The sequence below is a fragment of the Siniperca chuatsi genome, linkage group LG7, assembly GCF_020085105.1.
Source record: "Siniperca chuatsi isolate FFG_IHB_CAS linkage group LG7, ASM2008510v1, whole genome shotgun sequence".
Lineage (NCBI taxonomy): Eukaryota > Metazoa > Chordata > Actinopteri > Centrarchiformes > Sinipercidae > Siniperca > Siniperca chuatsi.
The window spans coordinates 7,194,743-7,220,700 of record NC_058048.1 but is presented as its reverse complement, the minus strand read 5'-3'; the positions used below and the strand labels follow the sequence as shown (position 1 = coordinate 7,220,700).

The window sequence follows — 25,958 nt, the reverse complement described above, 5'->3', positions numbered from 1 at the left end:
AGCGGTGGGTCAGAAATGATTGGTTTCTGAGCTCGCCAACTGGTCATGTGGGATAAAGAGCCACATGCCATATGTGGGACTATTCACAGAATGCAAAATAAGTAGCATCTAAGCCTCTGTGCTCCCTCTATATCCACACCACAGCCTCTCTCTGACTGAAAACTGTCTTCAAAATATTTAACTTCTTGTACCCTGTCTTAATAATCTTGTTTATCTTTTCAATGGTTTATTGTACCTTTGGTCTTCATTTTAATGCTAATAATTGCAAGTGAGTTAAGAGGTGAGATCTGGGAACACAGTGATATTGGTAAAAAGAAGTCAGACAGGGAAAGAAACAAGAGCATCAAACAATTTTTAAGTCTTCCTAGTTCAGCTTAAATGTACTGTACTGTGCCTGTGCACACACACCTGTGCAATGAGGAATTACTACAGTTTCACTTTCAGTTTGTTCAGTTACACTTTCAGTTTGTGGTTTGGATCAGTGTTTTCCAACCTTTTTGGCTGGTGATCCTTTAAAATATAGAACAATCTACCTAACCATTGTCACCAGCTGCATAATGTCTACTGTTTGTAACCAGAGAGTGATTGTGTTCCTTGTTTTATTTGAATAATTTTAGAGCCCTGACAAGGTAAAACGATTAAGTGACTCACGAGACAAACAAAAGCCAAGACGAGGAGGAAAAGTCTGAAAAAACACAATTTGGTTTAGCAGAAATGTTTTTTTTTCTGATTTTCTGTCTTGCGACCCCTCAGGTTTTTTCTTGCAACCGCTTATGGGGCTCCTCAGGTTGGGAACCACTGGTTTACTTAATCTGGCTAAACTGTCTGCTTGTTGTTTCTTCAAACCTTGTTCCCAGATATCAGTAATTACTTTGAGTTCAGTGTTATCATAACTGATAGAAATGATGACCAAAACTACAAAAATATAATCCAGATTGTAATAAAACATAATTATCCTTTAAATGAAATATCTTCAAAGTACTATATTTTAATTAGAAAAAATAAATACATGAATTTCATCAATCAAGCTTTCAAAAATATAGAAATACTCCAACTTCAATACTATTAGTATTATATAATATTTAGTTTTCACAGTCAGATATAATTTGGAAAAGCCTGCCCAATGATGATTGTAGCTGAAAGATTTGATATCTTTGATTAAAATGTTTTTTGGCTGTTTGATGTTTTTTTTCTCCTTTATTTGTTTTAATTTTTTTCTTTACCTATTTTGTTGGTTTTATTATTTTTTTTCTTTTATCGTTTCTATTCACATTTTCACATCTTTTACCTCTATATTTTATTTTTTGTGTGCATTATTGTCTCATTGTTTTACTGTGTATTTGTCAGTTGCCTGTAAAGGCCTTTGAAGTGTGCTAACCTGTATGAAAGGTTTAAGTGTCCAAATGATAAATCTCTAACACTGAAATCATTTATGTACGCGTGTGGTGTGTTATTTGTGTGACAGAGAATGTGTGCAAATGTAATGTGCCTCCGCATGTTCTGAATGAATGAATTTCTTGTGTGTGTATTTACAGTGTATTTATGTGTGGGTGTGTTTCCACGTCTGGCCTCATAGCTCCCGGACAATCACTATTCCCTAGAGAGATGGCGTCAGACAGCCAATGAATGAACCCACAAAGGTTGACTCCAGTTCATTGCTGCATTCTTCTTTTGAAACCATCACTTCTTTCATCTTAATGGCTGAAGGTGCTGACAATCGGTAGCAGTTATAAAAAGAGTTTATACATATCATCTGTGTGTGTCTCTGTGTTTTTGTGCCTGTGTGGGTTCTTTCTCAGTGTGTGTGTATGTGTGTGTGTGTGTGTGTGTGTGTGTGTGTGTGTGTGTGTGTGTGTGTGTGTGTGTGTGTGTGTGTGTGTGTGTCAGCTATGAAGAGGATTGTTGCTCCACTGGCTGCTGATGAGGCTCTTTGTTTCAAGTCAAGGCTACCAACACAGTGCAGAGCAATAATAAAAGCCCAAATAGCTTCCCTCATACATACTGCCGACTCTCCCATTACTCACCAGCCATCGCTGTTCCATTTCTGGCTACCAGCAATTTGACTTTTTATTTACCAGCTCCACTTGTAAAAACACAAATTTCAAGGCTAAATAAGACAAAAGGGGGCTGTGTACCACTGTGAAATAGTGGAAGCTTGTTTTACATTACAAGGCAGTTGCCTTTTCAGAGCGCCTACAGTACAATACACCACAAACAGATGCCGGGCATAATCCATTGAACCCCTGTGTGTTTCCACCTGAATTAATTTCCTGCACGAAACTACAGAGTGCAACTTTTCAGCAAATTACATGCAATAAACAATGTGTTTTCATTCTCTTCAGTATAATGGAAATAAAAAAAAATAGCCACTTGAACTCTGGCTGGGTTAAAAACAGGTTGAGAGGATATTGTAATGCTTTATTTTTTCCTAAATAACTGATTGCTTTAGCACTCGTGCAAGTGCCACATACAGTAGGCTGGACCCAGGGTTCAGATGTAGACCATACAATGAAGAGTGCTGGTCAGTGGGAGGAATGGCAGAATAATTGTTTGTCAGAGTTTGCTTTGCCGTGTTAAAGTGGGTACTGTGGGTGGGTGCGCTGAATGTCTGTTATTGTTTTTATTTTAGTGGGGTTTTTTTACTGGAACTTCTGAAATTTTGAAGTACTGCTGTACGTTGCATGAATACTATTGTATCACTGTCATTTTACTGCTTAAAACATACACACAAGCATCATGAAGAGATCCACTCACATACACAGTGTTCCCGTGCCTTCATGTTGATCTCCTTGATCATTCTTCTGGGAGGTGCTATATCTCTTCTGCTGCCTTCATCTCCCTCAGATAGAAAAGTAGCTGTCAGTATGTCAGACATGTCTGAAGCACATCCAGCTGCCATGCCCAACTGGCTGCTGCTTCAGTGTTTATGTGTGCTTGTGTGTGAGAGAGACGCAGTACATCCAGGCCTTTCTGTTTTCACAGTTCACAGTGAGAGCTTCATGGTCATGCACTGCAGCTCTTCAGGTTCAACCATGGGGGAAAAAAACTGTGGTGGACAGGTGAAACACAAGGTTTGGGTTTCAAGATTCAGTACAGTATGATGTAAGATAAGAAAGGTAAACATGTACTCCACAGTGCGGAGGAAAGTTATTTAGTGTTGTCCTTGACTGCTTTTCTTGAGAAGAAAATTAAACAAAAAATGAAGGAATGCAGAGTTTTTATGCCAACTAAGGCCAGATCACTGGCTCTGCAGGCTGTTGCATCAGCTATGTGTACAGTAAGTTCAAACACAGTTTCGTCTGAACGTAGCGTGGGGGTATACAACTTAGTAAGAACTATACACAGTGTATAAAGATGGACGATGCATCTCCACTTCCTCCAACTGTACAAAAATGAAGTCAAAACATCCCGGATACAGGAGCTGCCATCTTGCGCTGGTGGTGTCATTTGGAGCCAGAGTCTGCGCATTAGTGATCGGGGTTTGAGCCGCGGTATAGAGGTCCCGCCCATACACCCGGCAGTGGCATCTTTATATGCAATCTATGGTAAGAACTGGTTGCACCATACAATTTAGTAACAAGGTAGAGTTAAAGGGGAACTCAACCGATTTTACAAATCTGTTTACAGGATGTGGGGAGTACTACTGCATACGTGAAAAAAGTTGTATAAAACCTTTTGTGGCTCCAGAAGGAGCTGTGTAAAGACTGATAAATTGCCTCAAGTGATGTCACATGAGTCAGCGTCAGAAGACGAAAATGAAAGAAATCTGGGGGTTAGGAAAAAGTGAGCTAACAAGGCTTCTGGAGCCACCATATTTATCAACTACATTACTTTATCACCAACTCCCCTCAGTGACAATGGATGTCAGCGAACTGTCTGACACAAAAAAGAGATTTTAGACTTATTCAATGATCTCCCAGAGACGCATAGAGGATGTTTGTGTCCTTGTTATTGCTCAACAGGCTTTCATATATGTCACCATTGTCAAAGGTAACACCAGTACAGATTGACCTCTGTGTGTTTTGGTGTGCCCCACAAATCCCACCATCATTACACTGGAGCTTAGTTCCTCCTGTGATCTCATGATACTCCTCACTTGCTTTGTTTCTCTGCTGTCCTCTGAATTCTCTATTTTGGGAAATAAGTAGCATTCGGGGAGGAGTGCTCTAGTTTTAGTTTGCAGCCTCTCCCTTTCCTTCCCTCCAGGATGAGATGAGATGAACCAGTTACGTGTGTGCATGCATGTGTGTGTTAAGCAGAGGTCCAAAGAGAGTCCCAGAAGGTATACTCTCCTCCTCTCATCACACCTCCGTGCCTACTTGCCTTCGATTTTTAGAGTGATATGAGAAAGATGGAGAGAGGCAAAATGAAATGGACTGCCAGGAGGAATCATGAACACACTCAAAGGAGCACTGGGCACTAAGTGCTGTGGACAACTAAGTGTGTGTGTGTGTGTGTGTGTGTGTGTGTGTGTGTGTGTGTGTGTGAGAAAAAGAGCATGTGTCCATGGTATATAGGCATTTAAGATGAAAAGAGCGACAGACAAGATAAAAGTGAGCTTTTGACTGGATGTATTTGAGTGAAGAAAGGGTATGGAGAAGAGATTGAATAAAAAAAAAAAGTAAAGATCTGTTGGAAAAAAGACAAAGTCGATTAAATCTACATAAGAACAGACACGAACACAACATTTTCCAAAGGTCATGCTGCTGTAGGTGGTAAGTGTAGTGTCTGTATGGCGTTGCTTCCTTACATCACATGCAGCGACACACACACACACACACACATGCACACACACACACACACACACACACACATTTCTTTAACCAGATTACTGTGCATAGTGCACCTCATGTTCCATAAGACAGCCTTCACTTCAAAAGCCCAGCCGTACTTTTATTTGCTCAATGTGTTTTCAACCCCCTGTTTCACAGCTGGCCCGAGGCGCCACATAAACTGGCCAGAACAAAATTCTGCAGGGATCAAAACGACCTGAGAACTTGTCTCTTACGCCGACTCCTTGTTCACCAACACGCACACAAACATTGCTAACAGTTTAGACCATCTGCACACAAGAGACTCTTATTGAGCGGCAAGAGAGAGTAGAAGTGGTTTAAATCAGCAGGAGTGTTTAACTTTGGTCATTTTATATTCAGGATTTTCTATATCTTTAGTTCTCTCTCTGTTTCCATCCACTTGTTTTCATGGGCAGTTGTGCATAGAAAACTGAGTGCACAACACCATACATTTTAAAAAATATATACTAAAATACTGAAATATTGCAAAAGGGTTTTACACTTGACTGAACTGGAAGAAATTCAAAACATTCATGTCATGCTGCTGTTAGATGCGTGCACTCCACCAGAAATCCCCAAAACGTGGGAGTTGGGTGTTGTTTAGTTTTTTGGTCTAATTTATTACATTTATTTGTCAGGGACCTTGTACAAAAAACATGAATCTCAAAGGATAAGAGATGTATTGTACCAGATTTAGCTACTAGCTAATTTCCATCTGCCGGCCCTGGGCAGGTAGACACAAACACTAATACAACTAAAGCATTTAATACAAATACAAGTTCAAAATTACAAGAAATTCTAAATCCAATCATACAGAGACAAATTAATTCATTAAAAAGACAAATGCCATCTTGGATGTAACTCCACTCTAGATTTTGGAACACAATATGGGCTGAAAAGTACAAGGCCCAGGTTCCAGTGTCCCCCCTTACACACTCACAGACTTTGGTACACAGTCCCACTAAGTCCGTGAGGGCCCAGGTCTGTCCCACTGTGAAATCAGAAAAGTGTTTGAGGACTTTTTAAGCCCTTTAAAAAAACCAAAATGCATTGCAATGTTACAACGACAGTGGAACTGAGCATTGGAAAAAAAAATGAAATAAACAAAACGTAGAATGCATCGGCAAGATGACATTTTCGTTTTAATTATAATCACGTTGTTAACCAGCACGATGTATGTGTAGTTGTTTGTCATATGATGATGATAAGAGTTTCTACTTCATATAAGTTGATTTAGTCTGACGGACCTGTTTTACTTATCAACAGAAAGCAAACAACAAACTCCACTTCACTGAACTACATACACTCTTTACTGTGCATAGAAATGTTCTGTTGTCGCATTCATCAAACAGCGTTTGGAACCCTCACACCCTCCTGAACTCAAACGATGATGTCTCATGTGACTGACTGATTGAAGTCTATGAGGGTTCTGTGCTTACAGGGCTGAGGGGGGACATTGGAACTGGGTCTAAGTCTCTTGAACCTTTGATCGTGCTCATTGACGCCTGTTTTCCTGGCTGGAAAACCTACAATCCTGCCCACAAAGCTGAGGTAGGCAGGATTAACAATGGGGATGTCATCTTCCTGGGCCAGAGCCACAGCCAGAATCCATTTCTTAACAAACAATGTCAGCAGTTGACTTAGAGAAATATCAACTAGTTTTCTAGACATTTCAACATTTTTTTTAGCTGACATGGCAAGCTGAAAGAATATGCCTAGTATTAAAGTACCTAATCCCATAATGTGATATTTTTAATTGGTTAACATTAATTGGTGTCAAGGTCATCAGGTAACTTGGTCCTGAAAAGAGTTATGATATACTTCTAAATATTCAGATTTTGAGGTAAATGTATCTTCATACTGTATAATGTATTCTCTAGCTTTTCCACCATTATTCTACAGGCATTTAATGTTTGGTACATATCCACCATTTTGGATCCATGTGTCTCCTGACCTCTGTCAATACTACTGCTGTGTAGGTGTATCTCTTGACATGCTCCCAGTGCTTGTGTGTGTGAGAGAAAAGCTGTAAATGCCATGTCTCAAATTGCACATACAATAATGGACCAGCTAGGATAATGGCTCTCAAATGATGCAAATAGGGAACATTTGTGACTGTGAAGCCATTTGATAAAGAGGGGTCATGATAGCTGGGGGTAATGGCACCAAAAGTGCATTTTCAGCTCCTATACATCCACTCTTGGTCATTTAGATGGATGCTTTTAGCTCTTTTTTATGTTTTGTTTTTTGCAGTGCATAACACTCCTACATCTCTCTCTCCCTTTGTTTTTCTTGCTCTTCCCCAGGGGCAGTGGGGGGTGGCGGAGCAGCAGAGTGACTGTGCAGTCAGCCTTTTCCCTATCTGTGCAGGTTAATAAGTCCCCTTCTGAAAGTAGAGCAACATATACAGTAACACCGCTGCACAGTCACTTACCACACAGAGGCAAACTCCGACAATGTGTCATGGTGCCTTTTCCATTCTTCTCTCTTTCTCCAGCTCCTCTTTGCTCGTGTATTCTGACTCCAGAGGGGGGGTTTTGCACTTCAGCCAAGGTGGATGGAAAACAAGCTCATGATAAAAGCCTGACCTTTGTCTACGCTCTATCATTTTCCTGCAGGGACAATGTTGAGGGGTGGAAAGGAGAGAAATGTCAAAACAAAAATGCCATTGTTCACTGAGGTGCAAATAAAGCCGGACCTTGATATGTGTGGCAGCACTTGCCTCCTCTCTGTGTTTTCTTTCAGTATGTGTAGTGCAGAACTTTTAATGCACCTTTATATCACCTTTGAGCTGGAATGTTTGTGTGTTTTGTTCATCACGGTCAGATAGCTCGCTGGGCGGTGTCTGCACTTGCTGCTTTGGATTTGTAATGCTCAGAAGCTGTGGGGTCCTGGTGCAACACTGCTCTGCACTCCAGCCGGCCACTGAACCTCCCCCACCGCCTTGCCGAGCGCTACCACACACAACCCACACACTCACACACCAGGCACCAGGTGCTGGGATCACGGCCAGAATGCACAACCTGCCATGGGCCACAAAAGCAGCACGACGCGTACACAAACATGCACAGGATTACATACTATGTTTTACACACCTACACATTCACACACACACACACACACACACACACACACCCCTAGGGCAATACAGGGCAACTTCTGAATTGTAAGGTTATTCCACTATCAACACAACCTCAAAAAAGCAACGTGTGATCCTGTTTTATCTCACCCTGCCCAGGGCTACGAGCAGCTCATAATCTCAAGAAACTAATATAATAATATAACAGTCACAAAAGACCAAACAGGGAGCCACAGGTGAATTATTTTCAGGCCAAGTCATGATTTCAATTACATTCCAGAGGACATGAGGTGTTTTTTAGATGGTGTGAAAGTGTGGAGTTTAGTTTGCATTGCATGTCGTCCAGACACTGTTCTGAGATGAGACGACAGCAGAAGGAGCTCTGTGCAGAGCATGGCAGAGGTCAGGGTGTCACTGTCTGAGAGGGACTGTGGAGGGACGGCCTCAGTGTGACCCAGGTGTTTTGGCAGGAACACAGTTTCCTTTGCTGTGTGCTCTGACTGAGTAATGAACTCGCTTGTATTCTTCCCAAGCACAAAAAGCCCTTCTCATATTTATTTGTTGAGCTTGGCAGCTGTTGTAGTTTGATCTTCGCGTTGGTTCCCTTGTTGTATTTAACATTGTAAACATTGGTGTAATGGAAAAATAAGCTGAGATTCACTTCTCATCTGTTTTTAAGATCCTACTTTAGTGAAACTGGTCATTTTCAAGTTCCACTGTTTTTCCTATTCATAATTATGTGATCCACTGATTCAAATAAAATGACATTGCTGTCACTCAGCCTCTACTTCATTCTGTTCTTTTCAGTTTAATTAATGTCATTTTATTCAATACATTACACTCATGACTTTTTTGTAATTCCTGGTTATATTATGTAATTTGAAGGGGAAACGATAAAACGAAAAATTACTTACTATATTGATGATGCCATGAGGGTTATTTTGGATTGGGCTTGAAACTTTTTTTTTTTTTCAAAAAGCATTTGTTACAAACTGGGGGAATGGAGTTTCAAAGATTAAGAGGTGTTTAGCAGGCAGGAAAGGTCTGAGAAAAGACATAACTGAGTTGCATAATGAGAATTATAGGAGCCAGTGTTTTTGGAGCTTGACTCATAATAGAGTCTCCAAGTCAGGATATCTCAGCCGCTGCTGCTGCGATTCTTTTATCTGTCGCTTCTCAGTTCTCCAATTCTATGTAAGTGCAATACTAAATGGACACCACTGGAGTACACCTAAATATCCATGGAGCTGTAGAGATAAGGATTATCCTCATCTCAGCTAACATATTTTATAAATTAGCAGTCAAAATTAAACTTTCATGCACTATGTAATGTCAGTTTTATTAGCTTGCAGACTTCATGTGTTACCCTAGTCTAACTGATCTCAAGTCACAATCAGTGTTAGGAACTTGACGACTCAGTGTATCTAGACGAGAAATCTACTTAGAAGCTTTTATATTTAATAAAGTCCTCTCCCGGCAGATGGTCCCTGTCAGCTTGCTCTGTGAAGCACGAAGCCAGCGCATTGAGTGCAAAGAAGATTAAAGTTTGCAAAGATCTCCAAGGTTCAAAGAAGACACAGATCACTGCAACGATGGAGTGGTTGAGGGGAGAGAAAAAAGAGAGCCGAGATGTATCCCTCGACGTTGGCAGAGCGAGGATGTTTCTCGATAATTCACAGTGACCTGTTGATGGACATCTCTGAGCCTCTCCAAGCTGGCATGAGCTCCCAGCTGACTGTGTAGCTGTAATTGCCTGTTGGTCGCAGTAATGGCTAACTGTCTCTGCTACGTTTACTTTTCATTATGCTGATGTATTCATCACTGCCCCTTTTGTTGACCTTATCAATCAGAGTTTAATTTCCTACAGAGTTCTTTTTAATTACAAGTGTTTCTCTTCCTCCCCTGTCCCCCCTGGGCTTGTTCAGATTGCAGCACCTGCCCATTAAGAGGTGGCACCCAGTAGCACAGCAACGGTGGCACACCGTTGCCTGGTCAGAGATTAATCAGCCGTTATAGCGCCTCTTCCATGCTCAGAGCCTCAAGTCAAATCCACGACTCTCGGCTTAATTGGCAGTGAAATGGCGGAGGGAGATAGTCCCGCTGACCGGCAGCCAGCAGTAAAGGGCAGCTGAGCTCCTGCGTTCACCTTTCAGCTGCCACACAACCTGATTATATTAGCCTGTACAGGCTTGATAACTGTATCCCTTAACCCCTGTAATTAAATTGATTTGAAGAACAAAAATGATTCAGTGGCCTTTACCGCCACTCATTTGTGAAAAGACTAAATTACAAGGAAGTGGTTATTATTGAAACATATGAGTAATACATTTTATTATTTAGTTGCTTCATTTCTAATTATGCCAAAAGCAGAGAATATAGAAAGGCTGAAGGCAGAAAAAGGTGGAATGAGTTGCTTTTCATTAAAAGAAACTAGAAAAATAAAGTTAAAGGTTAAAAGAAGGTTACAGGATTTCCGAGAGATATTATATAAAGTCAAAGGATTTTGGCTCGTCTGCCTTGAAGCCAGTTAACAGCATTCAGCCTGCTGCTTTTCCTCTGTGTGACACAGTAGCAAAAGGTCATGGTATTTGAATCCCAGCTCAGGTCTAAATAAGCAAACACAACTATCTTGTATGAGCAGTCTCCTCTGCTTGTTAACACATGAAACTAAAACTGGTGTGTTAAGGTTAGATTCCTGCTCTCCCCTTAAAATGTAAAAATTTCTTGCATCAGTAGTCTAGTCATGTTCACCAAAAAGCCACAAGGCTTCATAAGATGCTGGCAAATCGACCTCTCTCCATTCACAAACAGAGGTTATTGCATGCCATTTACTGGGTGCTTTTAGTAGCCAACGAAGGTGTTTGCTTTTAAAAATTGGGGTCACTTGGAGAGCAGCTCAGGTGTTTTTCTTTTTTTTTTTGTTTTCCAGGTGTGTGTGTGTGTGTGTGTGTGTGTGTGTGTGTGTGTGTGTGTTTTTGCTGATTTTTTTTAAGCACATCTCCTATTGAGGCTGTCTAAAGCCTGAAGGCTGAGTGGTAGATGAGCGTTGCACTGTTCAATCAAAATGTCAAAAGGACAAATCTTCTCATTGGTGTGTGTTGTTAGCACACAAAAGCTTGAAGACTTTTAGCAAAGAGAGCAACTCCAAGAAGCGCTTCTTTCTGACTCTACCTGCAGAGTGAAACGATGCAGACAAATCTGGCTGTACCGGGTGTCATGTTCCCTTCATATCGATTAGAGGATTAACCGTGTTTAGTTTTGATTCAAGTTGCCATGGAGGAGTATGTAGCTAATCACTTAGTGTCAAGGCATTAGCGCTTGTAGCTGTGGGTTCGATCGTGGTAAGCGGCTGCAATGTTTCCCCTGGGAATCGGTGGGACTGATGGTCTGGCTTGTTCATTTCTACACCCACCCACCCTCCCCTCCACCCCTCTTCAACCTCTGATAGCATGCATTATTTGCAAGAAGAGAGGAGCATATCCATCCATTTTGTGATAATGACTCATGGGCATGTCTCAAGCTGTTAATACATGGACCCCATTCTATTAAAACAGTGTCATATTTCTTACCAGTGATTGGATGTGCTGCAGATGTGGGTTGGGGGGTGGGGCTGACATATACGTGGCACCCCATCAAGACACTGCGGCAATTATTGGAGGTGGACGCTCCTTTAATGCACATCACTCCTGTTGAAAAATCATTCTATCCCACACACACAGAGAAAGTGAAAGGGCTTGAGACATCATTAACTGGCAGCGGCAGCACAGCTAGGCCTGGCTCACTGATGGAAGGATGCACTCGATCTTGTGTACTGGTGATATCACAAAGGTCACCAGCGTGGGGATATCATCAGACTAACTTGTGATGTTCGGTTGCCCGCCACTTGCATTATATTTGTTGTGTATCTTATGACAAGAGGGAGCCTCCATTTTCACTGCTGTATCATAGTGTTGCAGCTGGATCACTTTGTGCTCTCACAATAGAACATTTTGGCAATGCTGATAGCAGAACATTTAGGTCAGCCTGACACGGCTAAGTAGTCACAGTGAGCGGCACGAACCACGGCATCAAGGATTTAAAGGTCAGTAGGGCTCCTAAGCTGTGAGAGGACTGAATATGAAGTTGAGGACAGAGCCCCTTTAATTCTCCAGACTCTTCATTAGCTGTCACGCATTGTGGTCAAATAATGTTGTACCCCGTATTACACATTTATTGGGGTTATGCACTTGTCCCAAGTTGGAGAAGGAGATTAGCTTTTTTCATCTGCTTTCAAAGGTCTCACTTTCTATTCTTCTCGTATAAGAACACACTTCCATTGTCCTGCTGAAAGGGTTGGTGATTTTGTAGAAATTTGGCTGTTAAATTCCACAGCGAGTTCTGACATAAATATCAGTGTGCTAATTGTCCTGTACCTGTATCAAATGTTCCACAAAATACAGGTTTGTCTCTCTTAGCCGTAGCTTTGGCAGTGAAAGGGATGACACATACAAATCATGTTTCCCTTTGAAATTCCTGCACAGCAGCGTCAGCAAGCTATTCATTCCCAAAATGACATGGTTTGGCATTTAAAGTTGAAATCCAGTGTCATTTTATCCCTCACTGTAGCATACTCATGCATATTTATCACGTCCTAATAGACTAATGTGTTCCCATCTCTCTGCCTCTGTAAATGATCTCCTCTGACTGTATCAGGGTCGTCAGCAATGCTTTCTGGGCTGGCACTCATTAATATGCATCCCTGTAGTGTTAAAATGTTTTCCCCAGGTCTCACTAGCTTCTGACACAACTTTTGCTAAAGTTTGGTCCTTTTTCTTACTCATAGTATCGTTACAAGTATTTTGATGAAGTTGCAGCATGTTCTGTTGTTACACTAACTGCCAAAAGTCCAGAAAGAGCAGATTGGCACTCATGTTTTTTCGTTCCCAACCTTTTTTGTTTGACATAAACCCATATTGTTATCAGATGAACTCAAGTACCCTGTCATCAATACTACCCATCATGTTCCAAATATGTCATTTCATCAGTGTTCATTTCAGCTGAATCATTCAGCCATTTACCCATTACTTTTAGCTAACTATTTTGTCCTCTCTGCAAGCTTGCTAACTAGTTTTCACGCACTCTCAGTGGCAAAACATGGCCTTCTAATGTGTTAGAACTGACTCAGGTTAGTGGTAGGTGTGTAGTGTGCTATCGGCCTATTGTAGCTGGTAGCTTGGTTATTGTGCCAATAAAATGACTTAAGATCAGCATAACACGAATTTGGATGGTTCTGTTTGTGGTTATTTTCCTCCTAAACGCAAAAATGTCAATATATAATTTTAATAAAATCTGAATTTACTCCATAATCTTCATACCCCTGGCAACTACAGAAGTAGCCCCTGGAGTACAATCACTGTTGTAGAGGGAGATAGCACTGTTTAATCACATTTGAGGTGCCGTGAACAGATTATCACATAAATGATATATGCAAGTGAAAATAAAATGAAATGCAGTTTCACAACAGCAACAAAGTGTACTTTGTGTAATCAGATTTTAGAGTATGATGTCTGGTAACATTTGTCTGTCTTTGTTGTTTGGAAAGTACACAACTTAGCATTGCCAAGTGGCTTTTTACTGACATTCAGTGAGTAATTGAAGTGGTCTGCAATGCTTGCTAGATTAGCAATTAGAAAGAGTCTTTCTTTGGTTTTCCTGTCGCTGAATAGAGAGTAATTATTGCCTATACACATCATTCCCCATTAAACCACATATTATGTTTTTTTTAAGCAATGTTTCTCAGGGGACCTCAAATTACAGCCTTGCCTTGTGACATTTTCAATCCACCAACTTGAACTTGAAAAGTGAAAGTGGAAAAAATGGAATTTGTGGCTTTTTCTGGCCCAGCTAAAAAGCAGGAAGATTCCACTTGTTTTCCTCTACCACTTTTTTCCCTTCTTCTTCTTCTTTTCACCATGAAATGATAAACAAATGGCAAGTGGGTCGTCACAGTGCCGCACACAGCCCAGGGGACCAGTACTCAATTACGGCCCTTAATCAGGCTCTCAGCTCATGAACTTTGTTTTGACTTGGCCTTGGATACAGTTTTCTGCTGGCAGCGCAGTGGTGGTCATTGATCAAACATGGCACTGTACTTTGAAACCTACAGGGAATGTTTGAAGGAAGAAAAGAACAAAAGAGAGAAAAGAGGTAGCAGGGGAGATTAGCAAAATGAGAATTTCTTGTAGAAACTGAGGCTGGAGGAGCTTTGCCAAGAACAGAATATAAAGTAAATATATGTATTCTTGTTGCAGTATGCTGTATTTGTCTCTGTGTGCATGTCAAAGTTGAATTTGAATTTTCAGGTGAAATTAAATTGTATATCAGTTGAAGATGTATATCTCAGCATGCTAAGACTGACAGTTCTGTTGCACCTTGTAGCAATAGTATTTCACTGACATCTCATGCTTTCTGTCTCCACAGTTAATAAACACAAGCCGTGGATAGAGACATCGTACCATGGGGTGATCACTGAAAACACTGACGTCGTTCTGCTAGATCCTCCTCTGGTGGCCCTGGACAAAGACGCCCCCATCCCTTACGCAGGTATGGTACATTTCATCCTAATGGCTGTCAGCTGGAGGATGCTCATAGTAACGGGTGAAGGCGGGCTCTCTTAGCCCAAATGGGGCCAGTCAACGTTGACTCAGGTGTTAATCCGCGCAGGGAAGCATAGCTGTAGGACATACTTACACTAAGAATATAAACCATATAAAGCTGTCATGTGATATCACTGTGAAGGGGCTTAAATTGGCTTCATGTACTATAACTGCTGCATCACATCTTTTTTTTCTTAGTGTTAACCCTGCTCTGTACTGCAACCATTTAATCCAATAATTCCCAGTGAGCACACATCACATACAGGACTCATATTTCATAATTATTTAGAGTGGAAAGTGGCCCAAATAAGCCCCATGGTAGCTGAGGACACTGCAAAAAAAAAAAAAAACCCAAAACCCTGAGTCAAACCGGATTAGATTCTTCCCACTTTGTGACCATTCCAGCTCTTCTAAAGGGTTCCAGCTCTTGTGGGAGGACATTAGCTGGAGGCGGTTGGCGAGCCCAGCCTGCCATCTCCCGCCAGGGTGCTAATGTGGCCAAGGCATAGCATGGGGCCGGAGCATGGGGCCGGAGCCCACTCACCAAGGCCCTCGAGCTGGGCTGGATGGATGGAAGGAGAGGGAGTGTGTGTGTGCAAGTGTGCATGTGTGTATGCTTACTAAAACATTTTTTCATTGTTTGCCTCTGTGTGTGTGCGTGTGCTGTGGCATGGCCTACAGGGAGAAAGAGAGAAAATGATGAGACAGGTGGGAGGGTAGCTGGCTGACCACCATGTGTCCTCTGGCTCTCGATAGACTGACAGCCACACAACGACAAAGTACAAACACATGCACACCCACCCACACACACAGCGGGCAGAGCACATGGGTATTCCTGGATTTCATAAGTGAGGGTACCGAGAGATTTCTCATTAAATTATTAATAAACAAGAACATAAACATCACCAGTCTCCCTCTCTTTCCCTACTATTTCTATCAGTTCTATTCCCCCCACACACACAAACACACACACATTGCAGCAGTCACCCTCTTTTCGCAATCTCTTACAGCAGTGGTGTCCAACTAGGCAGACACAGTTGAGGGCTGAGACATTTATCCAGTAATCCTGCCTTCTTCCACCAAATTGCTGGGGTGACAGGGCAGTGCACAGGTAGCAGTTAAGCCTCATTAATTAGGCCAGCCAGGTTTTAATTAAAGTGCATCTAAGACACAGACACGAAATGTCTGACTGACTGCGGTTATGCTGCTGAATTAGTGATGGCAAGAACCATAATACACAGAAGACACCTTTGCTTATAAGCTCATAAAATCACCACCTGCTTCAGCACATTGTGTGACACACTGTACACATTTCAAAGCTGCAATTATATTTTGTTTACACGTACAGTATACACCCAGCAAGCATTTTAATTTAGAATAGATTATTTTAAAACGGGAATTTTCCATCTGAATCTGTACGATTCAGTTTAATTTAATAGAAAAATGCCAGTGAGCCAGCACAAACCCACAGTTTTCCCTGCTAGTCTTTTACATCACTCCAAGCCTGTCCAGTAATCCTCTCGGACTGCTGAGCAGGGTGCAACAGTCACCATACTCACTGGTCTGGAACAACAGGAAAAGTAGCACTGCTGTGCCTGACAGCTGGCTAAGACTGACATCAGCCATCATTGCAGTGCTACAGCAGCTCACAAGCTTCAAAATCACACAGACAGCATGTCAGGAAGAGTGAAAAGCACTGGTATAGATAGACTCATTTTCTTATGCATGGCTATATCTGACAAAGTGCAGGTGTGATACAAACAGCTATATGCTACAGATAAGAACATCAAGGAAACACACTTTGATGTACATCTTTAGCTTTCTGCTAGCCTATTTTTTTCATGAACTGAGTTACACACATGTATGAACAAAACTTGTCTTGAGCATATGCTCCTGTCAAGTCTGTCACAACACATAATTTTATTAGCTGACAAGTGCTTATACAAACTCAGTCAGTCATCAACTTGAGTTTTTCCATTCCAGTGACAAATATACATGGAGTGATGTAGTTGAAAATGATGAAAAAGTGTAAAATACCAGAGTTATGTAAACTTAGGCCTTGTATGGCCCGGAGAAAGCCCTGTCACCAGACAGAGTATGGGTATAGGACAATTCTGGAAAACCCCAGTATGGGTTTGATGGTAAGGTTTTTGAACATTCATTGTCAATATTTATTAAATGTAGTTATTTCTACAATATCTAATATATGCATGGCCCTAAATGCCAATGCCAGAATTGTCCAACATGGACGGAATACCAAGGGATACCGGCCTGGAACATATACGAACTTGTAAGAGCTTTTAATCAAAGGTGTCACTTTGATGGATCAAAGGATCCTTGGGACTTGGTGTGGTGTGGTTGTTGCATCTGGAATATGTTTCTATTAGCTAAGTTTGTCACATAGTAACAGTACTTGTCTTGATGGAAGCTACAAGAGAAGATTCATTTGCATCCGTGTAGAGATGATTAATGGAATGACTGCATCACTCAAAGAAGGTTTAATGTTGTGAAGACAGAATCAAAGCTGAGCCATTATTTAGTTTGTGCGTCTATGAAAACCGTGAGTCGAATATTATTTTATGTTCATGTTATACACTATCGGTGTTTGTATTTAGCCACAAGTGCATTATTCTATTATTGAGAGCTAGCTGCCAGCTTGTCATAGTCTGTTGTCATAGTCAGAGTTGTATTGCTACTTTTGCTAGCTATTGTTTCTGTGCATTCCAGTTACTATTGCTTTTGTTGTTTAATGCTATGTTGGCTAGTTGCTGATTGCTAGATTATTGTGCCGTTATTATTGGCCTTTAGCTCTGTATGCTGGCTAATGTTTGTAGATGCCTATAGCTTATTTTACATTGCTGTATAAGTTTCCATTGTTAATCAGCCTGTACTATTGTGTTCTATAGTTACAGAACCGCAAACACAAACAACTCATCTGTAATGGACCTTTGCATTTTTACACTTTTATTTCTCATTAGGCCCACATCACACACCATCTTTGTGTACATTCTTTGACCAGATAAACAGCCTAAACTCTACACCTGGATTCTGCATCTCCTTTTTTTCCACACTCACCTAAACATCAATATAGTGTCCTGATCCGACATCCTGAGTGATTGCTACCACCCATATAGATCCATACCTTCAACCATAAGTTAAGATAAGTATGTGGTTCGATCCCCAGCTCCACGTGTTGAAGTTTTCTTCAGCAAGACTGTATTGGGTGAATGTAAGTCACTTTGGACAAAAGTGTCTGCCAAGGTAACGTAATGTTCAGCATTTACTATTAGTGATTTATGAATTCAAAGTTGTTCTGCTGTGCTAACTGTAAGTCACTCTGGTTGACAATGACAACAGCTAAACATTTTTGATGTACAAATGTAAAGTACATTCTGAAATATTTACTTTGCTGCCTTTTCACGTGGCCCTCTGTACTCTGAACTTGGTTGTGGTGGATAATAAGTGAGACTAGCTCAGTGGTCCATTAGGTTATTAAGTTGAAGTGGTTTTTTTAGGAGACTGCTACCACTGTACTGAATAGCCTTCTAAAGTGCCGGGGTAGAAAGGTTAATGGGCAAAATCTGTGCTGAGCACCATTACTTGACATAGGTTAACTGGTTGTCAGTCACTCCTGGTTCTTTAACGCCAGCATGCACAGACACCCACGCATTGTCTCAAGGCATGGGTGTGTCAATCCTTCACTTTCACTGGTCACCGGAACCCTGCGGCTTATGTTTTAACGGCAAGCTAATGTCTCACCAGTGACCCAGGTACGCATACACTGCTCAGTCAACAGGACTGGCAGTTTAGACAGGTTCACAAGACATCAGTGTGCTACACACATACACTCTACATAAATGATATTTTTCACCCTTCATGTTGGCTCTGATGTGTCATATGAAGTTCGCCTTTTCTCAAACTCCGAATAAGCGAGGACTTATTTCCATCTGTGTTCTGCAATCATTCACCACAAATAAGAAGTTAGACTGACAGCAGGAAATCAGCCTACGCCTGCTGTCTCATGTGATGTCTGAACAAACAATGTCTGAATTCTAATTTTTACTGCATTACCAAACTGTACATCTCAAGGCATTAATACAAATCAATTATCTCTGACCTTGGCTTTCTTCCAAGAATGAGAATCCAACAGCTTCCCATTACTCCGAAAACAGCAGGCAATATCATATTGTCATTCACTGCCATAAAGCAAGGTAAATAGATATGAGTAAACATACAGGCTGGCTAATGTGCTGTGATTAATTAGCCTCTCGCTGTCTGTCTGATTGGGAAACAGATCTCAAGCTAATTATAAAAAGCATCTCATTAGCATGGTAGCAGTGAGCTCAGTACAGTGTGTAGGTGGAGAAGCATGAACACTGAAATGTGTTTATTAACAAGAGAGGAATGAGAAGGGTTTGTTTGAAAGGTGAAATGTGTTGTGTGACTCAGAGATGGGATAAATGTGTGAAAGTGAGATAAATGGTATCACGAGTAGAGAGGATAAAGGTTAGGGCTACGATCAATGTCTCGACAAGATGTCAATAGTGTTTATATAGCCCAACATCACAAATCACATATTTGCCTAATGGCTTTACAAACTGTACAGCATACAACACCATCTATCTTTAGACCCTATGCATGTCTTAAAACATGCACATGTTGACAGGGCAAATCAAACAATTCCGTCTTTACATGAAAAGAATAAATCCTCAGATACAGTATCTTTGCAGCTACTTGAGTCAATTACCTGATTTAGTTAAGCTGTCACTGAATGTCACTGAGCTCATTGTCTTACAGCTTTATCTTTTCCATGATGAAAAATGTCCCAAAAAGCCCCATAGTGATCTCATAAATGTGGAGTCTAAAATGATCTGACTTCTGTCAAACTGTATAAATGGAAACTACAAGTCACTTTCATCTGAGCCGACTATGACTGCAAAATATAGATGTGAAGTTAAAGAAGAAGCTTTCTAATGAGAGGCCTTTTAAAGCTCATTTCATGAGCTGAATGAAAATTTGGAGAGGCCAGAGGGCTGCTTTTAATAAGGCAACAGTTTTTTAAATCCTTGTTTTTCTTTTTTCAGCAGGTGCTGCTGTGTCAATTCCCTCAAAAGCCCATACTTCAAAGCTATTGCTTAAAACTGTGATTAAAAAGTAACAGATTGAAATAATTTTGCGTCGAGATAGTCTATCTAAAAGAAATCCTTTCCACAACAAGGCTTTTAGATGCATTTAATCCATCTGTGCTTTCTGTTCAGGCTTTCCTCCCACCATAGTTCAGCCCCTCCTTCCTCTTTTAGTAATTTTGCTTGTATTTTGACCTGGAACAAGCTCTCACTTTCTTTCCTCCTTCCTGAGTGATCACACTTTTTTTGCCAGATTTCATCCAGCACAAGTGCATTGAGGGGTGGGTGTGGTGCCTTTTATCCTCCCCGAGACTCAACACTGTCCACAGCAGGTGCGCCATTTTCCCACAGATGGCAGCCCTTTCTTTTTGAAAGAGTTAGATCTAATTAGATCTATTTTTGACATAGTGTATGAAGGGCCAATACGAAACAGGTGGACAGAACAAAGTTTGTCCAAGATGAGGACCTGAGAACTGCTAACACAGCAAACTTTAAAGTCAAACTCAAGCACTCGAGTTATTCAGTGATACTGTTATTCATGCATACTTGTTCATGCAGACTTTTGAGCTGAAAAGCACAGGCAGCATAATGACTATCTTGCTTCTGGCATTCAGAGTGCCTTAGACTTTGGCTTCAAGACAATGGAGCCATCACTCTGCCATTGTTCACATACTCATTTATTAATGAAGTACTGAAATGCAATCTGCTTCCTCACTGAACCACACAGATGAGGGAAATAGTCTTTGTAATGAGATTTTTTTTCTAGGCGTTTAGCTTTTTTGTCTTTTGATGAGTTACAGTGGGGAGGGGGGCAAGTGGAGTTAGCGCCGCGACTCACTCCTTTGTTCTTTCAAGGAAGCGAAAAGGAACACGTTTTAGGTGCTCTTGAATGCCATTAAGCAGCATTTCCAGTCAACTACCTCCTCATCCCACTGAGAAGCAGAGATAGTGATGTAGTTGCTTTCAAACTGAGGCATTCAATGCAATTGAAAATGAGAGACTGATTTGTGAGGCTTTGTCCTTTTGCGTAGTATGCTCCATGTCTGAAGTGGATACATTTGCTTCTGTTGACTAGGTTCAACTGATATTCTGCTATTCAAGGAAAATATTGTGGCTTTGTTGACACTGCAAACACTCGATTAACAGATCTAAGCTTTGTTCTTGCAGATGTTCAAAGTTTTTCCACTTTAAGCCTTTTCTTCGAGTGTCATAATATAATTAGAATTGTCTGGGAGGGGGGTCAAATGAGCTGATTAGTAATTTTCTAGGGAGTCACTGCTCCATCCAAGGGGGACGATAAGCAATACTGTAAAAACTTTACATCTATTGAGTGCTACAAAATATTGTTAAAATGATATTAGAATTGATATTAGACATTACATTAGACACACTGTATAACTAATTTAATTTGTGATTATACTATAAACAAAGGAAATTATAAAATCATAAGTATGAAAAGGGCATTCAAAAAAGTGCACTCCTTTGTTTCACCACGGCCTGACAAATATTTGTTTGAAGTCAACTTCAGATAATTTGAAATCGTATCTGTATCTAGAAAACCAGACCAATATACAGGAGCTCACATGTAGAGATAATAGCTACATTGTGACGCTTAAAATGGGTTTTTCATTATGTCATTCATTACATTCTTAAGTATAATTAAATGGTAAATGCTATGTAGTTGTCAAGGTAATAATAACAAACTGCCAGTAAGTCACAATGTCAGATATCCTCTAGATTTGTCCTGTTCATCTATCCCCTTTGGCTGCTGAGCTAAACGTTATGTCAGCTAAAGTACGCTAATGTTATATAGTTTAGTTTGGCAAAACAAGCGAGTAGGGTATCTCTGCAGACCGGGTACTTTGAATGAGACTGTCAATAATTGTTTTTATTTGGCCAATCAGAGGCTTACAATCTTCTGTCAGTCAAAAACTAATTTCACCAATACACCGCTTGAACCACTTTTTAATTCGGCTAATCATCTTTCTCATAGGTGAAGGGGGAGGTTCGACACAGAGAAACAAACTTACCTCGTTTCTCAAAGTTTAGATCCTTAGATTTCAGTTCTAGTCAAAGGATCAAAGTATCAACAGACAGCAATGTTTTTAAGCAACATTTTTGTAACACTTTATTTGAAGGTGGCTTCACAAGGCTGAAATGACACCGTCATAACCATGACATGATATCTGTCATCAACACTAAGGTTTATGAAGGTTTATGACTGTTGTTATTAAGTGTCATTTGGTCAATTATGCCACTTTTAATGCAAAGTTGACATTGTTTGAAATGTCTTTGTCATGACAACTTGACATTGACCAAGAAAACACTACCTGTCATAAACATGCCATAGCAGGCCTAATTTTCAAACTTGCTTATGTCAACATTACATTATACTGTCATATGTGCTTGGTTTTTACATTGACTTGCATGAGACCATTATGATTGTGTCATGAATAATTTCCTCCATTTGAACTTGTCATAAAGATGTCAGTAAGTTTTTTACACTGTCAAATGCTTTTATAACGGTGTCATGTATAACAATTAGCGTTTTTAGACCTGTGCAGCCAGAGGTGCTATTAACTAGTTAGCTGACTCAGCCCCGGGATCCCAGGAGGCAAACCCAGCTAGAAAACCACTTCGGTACTGTATTACCTGTCAAACTGGCCACTGTCGGTCTCGGAGGTTGTGTTCTGTTCGGTCCTGGACCAGAGGAGCAAAACATAGATGTATAAAGAGAACAGAGCAAAACAGCTAGCAGAGTGCTATTTTATTCTGCATATTTACGTGTTTCCTGTAAAAAAAAAAAAAAAAAAAGGAAGCTAGGGAGGGACTTGTCTCGGATATTGATTGGCATTTAGCCAAAAGCACTGAATGTGCTTCCCCCTGCCATGCAGCTACCGTCAGCGTCTAGCTTCCACTGAACATGGCAGGACCATCGGGACCAGTCTATGACCTATGAACACAACCTGGCCAGTTTGACAAACAAGTTGCTGCTAAGCCATCGATGTCTGGAGATCCCAGTTAAGGTGAATAATAATGTGATTTGCTTTAAAAGTATAACTGAAGTATTGTGACTATTATTTAATGTCCGCTAGCGTTAGCTGCTGGTCAGACTGTTACCTAGCTACAACATACGGGGGTGTGAAAATTATGCTGGATTGTTTATTGCTTGAATTAACACTCTGTTGGTCTTTTTCAACAGCAAAAAGACACAATCCTAGCTATCCTTTTATATCTAAACGGTACAGAGTTGTGTCACAGTCTCCAACAAACTATCTGCCATCGCGATGGCAGGCTTTGGCTCAAACTCTGTGGGACCATTAAAGCTGTTGCTAGAATTATTCCATGAAGTGAGAATCATATCATATTGACAGCAGCATAAGGTGTGAAACTACCTACCACATGTATGGCTCATGGTGTTTCACTACATCTGTCCCAGCATTTCTATGAATAATGTATAGATGTATCATGTGTGATCAGGAAGTGTGAGTAACACAATGTGCAGAGAACACATTTGATGAAACTGATGATACATTTTTAGGTGTACATTTGTGCTTACATGCAGTATATTTGCCGTCAGTTTATTTGTTGAAGATTAGTATTCAAGCCTCAAGGCCTCCAATTAAAGTGTCAACAAACTGTCATGAGCGCTCCTCCTGGGAGACAAACATACAAGGAAGAGAACCAAAAGTCTGCTCCGAGTCGTCACAGTCTGGTAGAGAGAAGGATGTTGTTTCAAAGACTTCCCACTGAAGTTCATCTCTCGAAGTAGCGCTCTGTGAGAGCAATCCATGTTTTAGCAGTTTGTCAATATCACATTCATCACTTGCCAGTACATCACTGCTGCGCTTCAAAGAGTTTGACGTCGCTTTTGATATGCAACTTAAATTTCGAGGTTCATCCTGTCTACCCTTGAATACTTGTTTTTTTCATTGCAGTATCTCTGATCTGGCTCCCAGTCCTATCTCCAAATCATCCCATCTGACTTTCCGTCCTCTTTCTGTCTGGTTTCTGAAGAGGACCTCCATTTCTCTTTGAAATTTGACAGCTTCTTCTCTGCTTTAATCCCCCTTTTTCCTCCTGTTGTCATTCCATCACCTAGTTTTTCTTTGGAGCTGGAGAGATATCCAGCGGACACACAGTCTTTATCTACAGTACGTGTGTGGGTCAGACTGAAAACAGCAGATTTGATTTGATGGCGCAGTGTTGAGGTATATAAGACACACTGCTCTGTAAACTTTATGGAAAACTTCAGTCAGATCTGTTTAGACCCATACACACAGACACACACACAGGCTTTCGATTTTTGTGACTGAATGTGGAAAAGTCAAAGCATTTGATTTAGCAACACAGTCACGTTCCACTCCACTCCTTGATTTACCTTGGTACTAACTTATTAATCCTTCAGTCTTTCACTTGCTTTAGATTTTATTGAATGGGCGCAATCTTCACACAAGGGCAAGAAATTGTCTGTCACACTGAATAAAAAAGCAATGAACTGCAGTTATTAAACATCACCCGGGAGAGCATAGAGAAATGAACGTGTGAATCAAAGGAAAATCTCCTTTTGATAGAAACATAACAGACAGAGCTTTAAATGTAATACTAATCCCCCACCCACATCCATGTAGTTAATTCCTGGATGGCCTCGGCTCTCTGGCTCTGTATTTCAGAGCACAGAGGTTATTAGAACATTATTCCACCAAACGTCTCGCGGCCTTAATCACCCGACAGCGAGATCACCCAGAAATCATCCGCTCTCTTCTCAACTTCTTTCACATTGAATGGATGCCACTGATTTTTCAAAGTGTGATGTGGAATTTGTACATTTTTATGCATCCCCGTCTACGTTGAGTAGTCTTCTCACAGTCAGAATCCCACTTCAGTCTGGTGCTTTATCTTCTTTTCTTTACATGTCATCATGGCTAATATCATTTCCACATGTTCGCTCGCATGTAAATCAAAGACTCAGTTAACTGAGAGAAGGCTGAGTGGGTGGGTACACCACTAAGAAAATGATTGCTGAGGAAAGAAAACACTTCGAACAAAACACTGCAAAAACATCAAGAAACTTCACTCAGGAGGATATGTGATTTAACAATCCCTCATAACTGGTGACATGTGGAAAGAAGACGTTTTTGCATTTAAATATGACTTCATATGGATTGGCTTGTGGAGGGGGGAGGTTGTGTTTGAGGTGGGATTTTCCTTTCTGTGTCATAATGAAATACAAACACAGCCCTGACACCTAACACACTTACTTAGTAATTGATGGAGGCCTTCTAACAAATATGAAAAAATGAATGCTTTAAATAAATAAAGATTATACGAAAACATGACAGGAAAATATCAGGGATAATTAATCGCCTCGGATAACTCGAGATGACAGACAATATCCAGGAGGCTGCACATCAAGGTTATTTACCTGAAAGGAGAATACATTAAATGCATTAGGTTTAGATTGCATGAGTTGTTTCGCTTTCTGTCCATGATCACACACACTCAAGCACACACATAGATGGATGCTTCTGGCTGTACACCTTTACAGTTCAACAAGGTTCTGATATTCCCTCAGAGAAAACACGGCCACCACAACTCCATGGAATATTCATGTATAATGAGTATTATATTAATCCTCATGAATTACAATGTTTTCCTATGCTAGCTGATTTCAGACAATCACACGTGCGCTCCCAATCCTTAAAAACAAAGCCAGATTTGCGCCAGGCAGAGAAAACATGTTCTTCTAAACATGGTAGAGGTTTTGAGTGTAGAACAAAATATAGTTATCTGACAGAATGGGAACAACAGGATCCTCCAGGGGGGAAAATTGCTGGCTCCAACCTCATAGTCATAGAGTTTCTAAAAGGTACAAACAAGATGAGTCGCATGAGTATTGAAGGGTCTGGTTGAGATGGGAGTAATTGGGTATAGAGAGAGAAAGAGAGATGTGGGAAGGAATAAAAATGACAAGACAGAGAGTCATCTTGTTTTTTTTTTCAGCTCTTCCAGCTGCTATAGATAGTCTTGTAAGTGGCATGTCGCAGGACCCTGCGGTGAGACGCTTGCAAAATTACTGAAAATTAAGTGTACAAGATTGGCCACCAAAATCCAATCTGCTCCCAGCCTCAGTCATTTTGTAAAGTTGACGATGCCTGGGAACTTGTGACAGTCCAATTAAGGACATTTGCATATCGGGAGGCTTAAAATATTGTCATCCGCTGGAGCATAAAATGGGGGTGCAACTCAGGAGAAGATAGTGGTGATCTGCACTCGTAGACCACAGAGGAGTATGTTTGTGTGTGAGGGGAAGGGGGGGACTATT

The 25,958-nt window shown here is 40.8% G+C and overlaps 1 protein-coding gene across 1 annotated transcript in view; it reads left to right on the top strand.

The window, feature by feature from the left end:
* LOC122878467 (calsyntenin-2-like) overlaps positions 1 to 25,958 on the top strand; it is a 247,021-nt gene that overhangs the window by 74,624 nt on the left and 146,439 nt on the right. The window contains exon 2 of the mRNA XM_044201270.1: positions 14,332 to 14,454. Within this exon, the coding sequence (XP_044057205.1) occupies positions 14,332 to 14,454 (123 nt within the window). The remainder of the gene's footprint in view (positions 1 to 14,331; positions 14,455 to 25,958) is intronic.